At 35.5% G+C, this 10,169-nt stretch overlaps 1 protein-coding gene across 1 annotated transcript; it reads right to left on the reverse strand.

Annotated features, from left to right (window-relative positions):
• Positions 1 to 3,048: 3,048 nt before the first annotated feature.
• On the reverse strand, positions 3,049 to 4,632 carry LOC129768854 (microfibril-associated glycoprotein 4-like). Its single transcript, XM_055770792.1, has 2 exons — positions 3,619 to 4,632; positions 3,049 to 3,546 (listed from the first exon to the last, which is right to left on the reverse strand). The coding sequence occupies exons 1-2, from the start codon at positions 4,584 to 4,586 to the stop codon at positions 3,432 to 3,434; spliced, it is 1,083 nt and encodes a 360-aa protein (XP_055626767.1). The 5' UTR covers positions 4,587 to 4,632; the 3' UTR covers positions 3,049 to 3,431.
• Positions 4,633 to 10,169: the final 5,537 nt, after the last annotated feature.

Below are 10,169 nucleotides of genomic sequence, written 5' to 3' on the forward strand. Positions count from 1 at the left end.
CCTAGTTTTTTTATAAGATTTTATTTTGCATAAAATATCAAAATCTCAGAAACGCTTTTTCATTTTCCAGGTATATCATTTTCCCCATTTTTTTATGCCGATTTCGAAAAATTGATAATGTAAATGAACTTATAAAACTTTGTAATCTAGCCGCTTGACCCAATTTTCGATTTTTTTCTTCAAATGAATGTATTTGGAACTTCGTCCCGCTCAAAATGGATTTTTTATTATCAATACCTCCAAACATTCACGTTTTTTTACTTACGATCATGGATCCAATGGCAGAACTGTTCATTGATTGATCTTCTAACTGACCCTTTACAATTTCCTTTTGATATAAATTTTCCTAAAACTTCTACCAAAACTTGTCATAATTATTTTCCGATACAACTCTCGTTCAATATTTTTCAATCACTTGCAAATAACATGTTTCTCCGTTACATGAAATACATATTTGATCCAGAAAATAGAATAAAAAGAATACGTATCGAATCGGACGATTCCTTCCTCGAGTTTTTCGCTTATCATCACATTTGGCGATCCGTTTTTAGTTATATGGTTATAAGAAGTAGGAGTGCGTTTTTTCACCTGAAAATCCATTTCCACTTTCAAATGAACTAATTGAAGAACATATGGCAATTCAACTTTCCAAATTTCCCCATTTTCCTTCAGAGATTTCCGAAAATTTTCAATTGTTATGTTAAGTTGAAATTTGGTTGGTTGAAATATGTGTAGTATTTCTATGGGACCCCCAGAAACATTTCTCGTACCCACAAACCCTCACATGCCAAATTTGGCTCTATTTGTTTGATTAGTTCTCGAGCTATGCAGAAATTTCGGTTCAGCAATTTCCAAATCCATGAGAATCAGACAGAAAGGCAGATAGAAATCCATTTTTAAATACGTTGAATTCGATTTTTATGCGGGTTTTTTTGGCGTGGTTTTTCAGAATTTGCGAAGCGCCAAATTTTTTACGCGCCACGTATCCCCCGCGTAGAAAGCGACTCCAGTGTATATAGATAACAGACGGGAGGCGATCTGGCGTGGTGGTGACATCCATGCCTCTCACGCTAAAGGTCACGAGTTCAATTCTCACTCCCAACATTCTTCCAAAAATGGAAGTAAAAAGTGACGAACCATCCAAATGAGTTGAAAATCACTATAGTACAGATATATATATATATAAAAAAAAAAAAAATTATATATATATATATATATATATATATATATATATATATATATATATATATATATATATATATATATATATATATATATATATATATATATATATATATATATATATATATATATATATATATATATATATATATATATATATATATATATATATATATATATATATATATATATATATATATATATATATATATATATATAGATAACAAAAAATCACAATTTATTTCAGAGCTCAGAGAGTTTTTTTAGGTAGATGTTTTTCTTAGGGGACACAAGTCTAATAGTTAGGGTGTATCATTCCATCCCGGGGCAAGAGTGCCATACGGGGCTTCCATCTTTTACAATTATTTAACTACAGAACTTTGTTTTATACAGATACTGCAAATATCTCACACATTATCAGCCAGAACCTTAAATATTTTTTATTGGAAAACAGATAAATACTAACTGAGCTGTTTGTTGTGGTCATGGTTTGTAAATATGAACGGATTTCGTTCCGAAACCAGTGGCAGATTGAAACTATGGTTGTTGCCGTACATTCTGTAAATCATGGAGACGAGCTGCGGAGGAATACAGTTTGCCCAGAAGAACATTGGCCAAATATGTGCAGAAGTTAGGCCGTTTTAGAACTGTGTTTTCTAAACAACAGGAGGAGTAACTCGTGAGTCACATTCTTAATATGCAGAAGCTATTTTATGGGCTGACAACACACGACATCCCGAAACTAGGGTATAAAATCGCAGAGTGAAATAATTCAGATCACTCTTTCGACATAACATCCAAATTGCCGGTTTTCGTGAACGCCACCAGAACTTGAGTTTGCGTTCTTTGGAACCACCGTGAATTTCACAGTGCTTTTTTCATTAAAAATTATATTTTTATAAGATTGGCACTCTTGCCCCGTACTGGAAAAATACAAGTCAAAAACATCATTTTTGTAAATGAAACATTTTCATAGTAAACATAACTTTTGAACAATTTGATGCATAGTTACAACACCTAAATAGGAGTATAAATGAACAAACCAGCAAAAAAAAATGGAAAAAATATAACAAAAGAGCATTCAAAAACGCGTATTAGTTTAAGGTGGCACTCTTGCCCCGGGTTCCCCTACACATTTTATATGTTTTCTTGAACCGGGATTGGGCTGTTTTCCTATCCGCTTTGTAGATTTTCTGATTAATTGAAGGCTTCCTTTCAGTGGCGAAAAAAAAACTGAAAATATGCGTACTGAAATATTTTTAAAAAAATTATTTCCATCCTTTGCTCTCGATATTCTTGAACATTACAAGTGAACGACAGTAGACTCTAATTACACTCAATTTAAAGAAATATTCAATCTAATTTGATTATCTATTTTTTTCTTCATATCGAATTAACAATGAATACTTACACAAATGTAAAAATATCTACTAAATCTCTTTCTGAAAATTCTGGCATAACAAAACACAAAGCATTTTGAAAGGGAATCATCATCCACCCGAATAATCCCTTTCCCTTCTCGGACAGCTACTGATCGATTTAGAACCCTAGACAGCTACTTTCACTCTCGCTTTCTCACTTCTCCTCTGCGGAAAGTGTTTTTCCAGATTGGCTCCGGATTATACACTTCGTACTGGCCCTTGGTGTAATGGAAGAGGACAGTGCCAACGAGGGATGTTCGGCAGAATCCGAAAAATCTTCAAATGGATAATATCAATGTGTTTCCCATGTTTTCCCCGGGATTACGAGAAAGCTTGCCGGAAGTGTTTTCAGGAAGCAAGTGAATCGCGGGGAATTACGACAAGCTCCCAGGCCGACTGCTTCGAACAGGTCAAGTAGTTATTGATTTTCGATGATTCGTGGAAATAAAATTCAGTGACAAAAATGCGCGGTGAGAGAGGTTTCTGTTTCTATTGATTATACAGTCGAATGAATGTATTTTTGTTTTGTTGAACATATTTTTTCCAACTAATCTACTGTAGCTAAAATTAAAAAAAAAGCCGTAAAAATGTGGAACACTTAATGAATGCGATATAGCTCGAGTGGTTAAATAAAATTGTACTTAAATGTCTATCGCCGATAAGAAGGGCGCTTTTTGAGAAATTTTAACTATGAAAATATAGAAAGAAATTTATAATTATTGTATATATATATTATGTGTATGAGTATTGAATTATTTAAAGAATTCTATTGGTTATCTATTTTTTAATAAATTAAAAACTATCTGCTTAACCTAACGTCCCTCATTATCACACAGCTCTTATCATCATTCTCGTATATCTAAGCCCGTAGTGAGCATTCTTAAAGTGATACCAAGTGACCGATCTTGGGTCATTTGCGTTCATAAACCTCCCGTTGAGATTGCTGAGAAATAATAGAAAAAAAAAACGAGATTAGTTCCATTTGCTGAGAATCTGCGAATATTTTGGAACTCACCTGTGATGACAATTGTTGTACCACCATGCTCCAGAGCTCGATTCCGCACAATTCGCAGCGTTCACATCATTGTCACTGTCCATCGTGGTAAACTTCATTGTTTTGTGATACGTCATGGAATCCCCTCCTGTCCCACTGTAAGTCCCGATCTTCTTCAACGAATACTTTTCCGTTTCGTTTCCAACCTCAAAGTCGGCGAATTTTGAATATTTATAGTCCCCATTGTAATCTTCCAATTCCACCAGCAGTTGGTATGTTTTTGCCGAGGTCAGTTTGTGCATCAGTTCCAGTCCCATCCAATACTCCTTGTCCGGCTCGCCAAATCCTGTCTTGTATTCCGTCCAGTTCCGATAGAACTCTACCGACCCATCGTATCGATGCTGAATGACCAACCAACCTCCTCCGAACTTGGTTTGCTCGCAATAGCCCACAAACGGTTCATCGCTTTCGAACGGCTGCAGCAGATACTTTCCAGATGTTTTGCTGGGTTCATCTTTGCACGATTCGTACGGTCCTCTGTGTTTGAACTGTTGCAAATCAAACAGCAGCCGTGCATTATCGGATGGCCCTTTGATTGGTTTCAGGTCGAAGATAGCCTTCCTCAGCCTTTCGTGACTGGTACAACTTTTCTGCTGCTGTAGAATTCGCCAGGATTGGTCCAAAATGGAGGTGAAATTCTGTCCAACGGCTTGCTCCAGGCGAGTCATCATCCACGTCATTCCCTCGTGAGTCTTCTCCAGTCGGGCTTGGTTTCGCATCGTTTGTTCACTTTGCTCCTTAATCTCGAACTCCAGCTCCATGAACTTGTACTCCAAATAGTCCAACTTGTTGAGGAGCACCTCGTACCCGAAGCCAGCATCGCTGTTGGTGGATTTAGTCTCCGGCGTTTTGGAAATCACCTCCGACGATGACACCAACTGAACCAGAAGAAGAATGATCGCAAAAACGGGACACGCCGTGAGAGCCATTGTAGTTTCTAACACTCAAGACATTCAGTTGAACTGATCCTCCCGCCGAGCATGGGTCTTCTTTATATGAGGTTATGAGAGGGCTCAGTGAATGAATCGAAAATCCCCGCTCGGTCAGGGGATTTTTATGATTCCTTCTTCTGCCCTTACGTTGCATCTCACTTAACGGAAATGATATGCTGCGGTTGATTCCCAAATGCATGTTTGACGTCGAATGTATGTATATTTTTAGGTCACAGCTGTTCACATTGTGATAATAATGTGTATGAATTAGTTCAATGTAGTAGTTGCTTATATCAGACCGTTATGAATGGTTTGACATTGAAACAGTAAGTGTTATCAGTGCGTGTGGTTTCCGGGTTTTTTTTTCTGCCAGCATATAACATGCAATTTTTCACACCCACTAAAAAGATTTACCTCTTTTCGGACTGTGACGATGTATTACTCTCATGAAAAGAGATGCATGACAGCATACTGGATATTGTTTACATACAGTGTCGGACAAAAGTATAAGGCCACTTCTCAATCAAACAAAGAAAGCTACAAAACTTTGAGAAAAAATAATCCAATCCAGTGATTCAATAAATTTATAATAATCTATTTGCATTGTTCAAATAAATTTGTAACATCTGTAGTTAAAAAATAGTCATTCATTAAAAAAATGCGTCTTAAGTATTCAGCAATTCCAAATGAAACCGACAAATGACAAAATATGAGTATTTTTGATTCAAATGAAAGATTGTATTCCGTTTGGGTTGGAGAAAAAGTGAGTTTTCCACAGCAATTGGGATTTTTTTGACTCAAGTGTAACTTTTGAAAAGGGCGTATCGATTTTAGTAAGAGAAATCTTTGATAATTGATATCTCAAAAACTATGAGTCGTACCGGAATAGTGTCTTGGAAAGAGTTATAGAGTATTGATGTTAAAACGCGAAAAACTGAGTAAAACAATTATTACCCTTTTTTTATTAAAAAAAAAACTTAAATTTGCAATATATAAAATATGTAGTTTTATTTTTTCAAAAAATGTTCATATAAAATAGAAGTCATATAGAAAATTTAAAAAATGCGTAAAAGATGGAAAAACTATTTTAACGAACTTTGTGGAACATCGATTTTTTTAGAATTTTCCAAACTTCGAATTTTTGTATGCTAACAATCATTTTTAGCCGCAAATTATGAATTCTGATTTAAAATAAAAAAGCTCTTTATCAATCGTATTCTAAATGCAGCCATTCTCGGAATATAAAAAAAATTATTCTAATTTATTGTCTTTTTATAGTAAATAGGCTCTTTTAATATGTTTGTCGTGTTATTCCGTCATGTTCATGAAATTTTATGAATTTGCTTATAATTTTCAACAACTTTTCCAAATAAATAATTATGGTAAAAATATATGTTTAGGAGTTACGTTGAAAAACATTTGGGTTAAAACCCACATGTCTTCAAATGTTTTTCAACGTAACTCCCAAACATATATTTTTTACCATAATATATTTCTGTAGTCATGGAATTATTTGACTTAGGCTTATATTTATGTAGATCTCAACTTTTTAGAATTGTATTTAATACTTGTAAATAATAAATTATGATTCTTTGTCTTCTTCTGCATAATTGAATAAACAGAAGAAAAGGGTGGTAATGGCTTTAATAGTATTTTTGTGTGGAGAGCTTCAAATACGAAGGTTTTCGCGATGATTGCTGTCTGTCTTGGACATTTTGCGGATTGCGCGCGTGATCCTTTTTCCATTGACTCCAACCAGAATTCAAAAATTAAAACTTTACATACCTAGAAACAATCAATTTTCTTCAAAATCAGTCGAAAAAGCCGTAACGAGGAACTGGTCATAAATTTTGTCGCGTCATTTTAGCTGTTAAGGTGAATGTGGAAGGAAGCCACAAATAGGTGCCACAATGGCGCTAATTTCTTTCATCTCCCTCCCTCATCCCTCGTCCGAAAATCAATAATTTTGCGAAACAGTGTGAAGAAAATGATCGTTTTCGCACACTTCCCGTCAAATAATATCAACCAACCTCTAAACGATTACTCACAAGATATTAAATTTTCATCTGCCGTCGCACTGTATAGGGAAAAACTTCGGAAAACTCGAACTAGTGCTCTGAAAGTTAAACTTTCATTTTTTAATTTTCTTCAATGGTTTTGTTTATATTGGTGAGAGCATCGTTATTTTTTCGACACTGATGCCCGACAACATAATTGAAACAGCTATAAAAACCACTCAATAAAATGTTATTCCTGAGTCATGTCGTTTCATGTCATGAAAATCAATAAAATTGAATTGTGTTGATATCAATACAATTATTATTCGATTAATGGGTTAACCCTATTAACCCTAAAATGTAAGTTTAAGCAACTTTAACATTGGTGAGGAAAATTATATTGTTAAGCTCGAAACACTGCCATGGCTGCCTATGCTTTCAAAAATAGTAAACGGGAAAGTATTATATTCAATCAAAATGCCTCGGCCAACGAAGAGAAAATTTAAGGCTCTCCAACTTGAATATTTAAAAAAGTACGATAAACGAAGGAAAACATTAAGAAATCATCAAGTGGTTTTACCTATACTACTACAATGGCTTCCTTTCACCTTGACCTTAAGTATGCTTAAAACGCATTTTTTGATGAATGAGTTTTTTTAACTACAGGTATTCTATTTTTTTTTTAAATGCAAATAGTTTATTATAAATGGATTGAAGCACTGGATTGGATTTTTTTTTCTTAAAGTATTGGCACTTTATTTTTATTGCTTGAACAGTGGTTTTTTAGTTTTGTCAGACACTGTACATTTCTCAAATTCCCGAGATACTTATGAGAGGTCGTAAAGTTTTCTGCATCTCTCTTAAGTAAATAACGAACTAACATTCCTTCCCTTTCTTAGCAGTTGCAAGGACGTGGTCAGGGGCATTCTTAACTGTTGGAGCAAGCATGCCTTCATCTAAGAAATACTACTAATCATCAGCAACGGATAATGGCTAACTAATCAGCTCTGAATTCGTACCACCTTCGATATTTGCAACTAGCTTGATAATAAAAAAAATATTTTTCTCAAATTATATTTAATACCTGTTGTCGCACTCAATGCGAAACATCCATTGGAAACATTTTGTTAAGGGAGTATTCTAGTCTAGAAATTTGAAAAAAATTAAATTTTTTTTCCTTCATATTTCTGTAGTTTAGACATTCAAGAATATACTCTAGAAAGGACATATCGAAAATCATATTATTTACCGAGTTAGAGCCATTTTTGTGATGCGGTATCTAACCTGGTACGGCCATAACAATGAACGCGTTTTTCTCGAAACTAGTTTTTTCAAACTGGCGTACACGATATCTCAAGTTCTACTGAACCGATTCATGTCGAATTCATATAATATTCATACAAGCTGCAGGCATCTCTCTATAGCATGAACCTCTAAAAAATTATATTTTTTAAATTTTATTATTTTTAAAAAATCGGGAAACGTAAGAAAAAAATTTTGAACCGAATTTGGTTTTTCGAACGTCATTTTGTCAAAAAAGATGTTTTTGACTTGTCCGAGGTTCATGCGATAGCGGCATCTTTACTGATTCAGAATCTGTTCGATTTTTTTTTTGTTTCAGATAACTAGAAGGACTGGAATCGCGTACGTCATGGCACAACTTTTTTAACCCTCTCACTTCATCAGCTCTTAACTATTCTAGTTTTGATTTTTTTTTCTCCGTTCCTTTTTGTGTTTCATTGTTAAAAGATAGATGAACAAATAATGATATAATGGATAGTAAAAATATTCTTTGTTTTATTTTTATGCAGCTCGAAAAAAAGTCGAAAATTCGTGTCTCTACACTAGAATACCACCTTAATCCAATTTTATGATCACCGAGAATCAAACAATTCATTGAAGTTCCCCTCGATTTTATTTGACGATTCACATGTCGGACCAGTTAAAACGCGAATGTCGATAACTGGTCATCCCTTTTCGCCCAGTTAGCGAATATTTACTGTACTATAAATTACGATTCCCAAGGCAGTAAATCATTCGAATTGATGAAAATTGTAAGCATTCCCATCTTCCCATACCCTTGTTCTGCGCATTGTTGTGCATTAGAGTGCCAATGAAAATGGTCATCTTTAGTTTCATAAAGTTACCACATAAAAAATGTTCACCTCCTCGAAAAAACACCCTATGCCCAATATCAGCTCAATCGGACTTAACGGAGAATGGCGCAAAGCGGTCAAGGTTTGAGTTTTCTAAAAATCGAAAAATCACCCATGGGAATAAAGGATATCGGGGATTTCGATTTTTTTTTTGATGCCAAATGTTTTAAAATTGCATGAAACGTCGAGATCTAGTGCCATCCCGAAAAAAATTTTGACGTAGGACTACGTCTTTCATTTCTATACCGGGATGTAAAACCAAAGTTTCGCCGGAGACCGAGATTTTGAGCGTTAATAACTCTTAAACAACTGAACGAAATGGTATGATAAACACTTCATTCGAAAGATAAAATGTCTACGCATTCAATACTTGTTACTTTTTCATCCAAAAACTTGTTTCAGTAGTCTTAAAATTGCTTTCAAAACAGGCTATTGAAATCACCAATCGGTATATAAGCGAGCGCCGCTCGTAAACCCACTCAGTTATGATTGAACAGCGATTGTGCATGTTGTCGCTGTTGTGGTGAAGCTAACTTCGTTCATCATGAAAGCGCTGATGAACGGTGTCACCAAGAGCCTGTTTGTGCACCTAAGGCCAGAAGGCAATCCATCAGGAGGAGAGTGATGCCACGGTTCCGCTTGAAACATCGGAGCAGCCGCCACACTCACACATACACGCGCGGAATTCTCGTTGCTATCATCGTTGCTGAAAAAAAAATCTGCCAGTTCCCTGGGAATTGAAAAATACATTCATGCGAAAGAGTTTATTTTAATGTTTTCTATCAATATAACACTGCAACCAAATACATTTGGTTTTGTGATTTTTCAATCAATCGCAATTAATAGGAAAGCTTCTGAATATTTTTTTCCCCATCAGTGGAAAATTTTCGTATCCAATATTGGATGCATAACATGAAAAACGTGAAACATCTTCGCGAAAATCAAGTCATTTTCGTCTTTCGGTGGTAAGGCACCCCGAAAGCAGCTCGGATAAGCGCACCAGCCGCAGGAAGCGTGAAGAAGCCACATCGCTATCGACCGGGAACTTTGCGTGAAATTCGTCGCTATCAGAAGTCGACCGAATTGCTGATCCGCAAGCTACCTTTGCAGCATTTGGTTTGTAGAATTGCTCAGGACTTCAAAACCGACTTGCGCTTCCAAAGTTCCGCGGTTATGACGCTGCAGGAGGCTTATTCGAAGATACCAATTTGTGTGCTATCCATGCAAAACGCGTCACATCATGCCCAAGGACATCCAGTTGGCCCATCGTATCCGAGAAGAGCGTGCTATATTAGCTTAGCATATAATCAACGGCCCTTTCAGTGCTCCAAATTTGATGGATTAGAGTTCAGAAAAGTTTTTTGCAGGCCGAACTGAAATGAGCATTTAGCGAAAATCGTGGTGTCGATGATAATTTGATACCGATA

The sequence above is a fragment of the Toxorhynchites rutilus genome, chromosome 2 (genome assembly GCF_029784135.1).
Source record: "Toxorhynchites rutilus septentrionalis strain SRP chromosome 2, ASM2978413v1, whole genome shotgun sequence".
Taxonomy (NCBI): domain Eukaryota; kingdom Metazoa; phylum Arthropoda; class Insecta; order Diptera; family Culicidae; genus Toxorhynchites; species Toxorhynchites rutilus.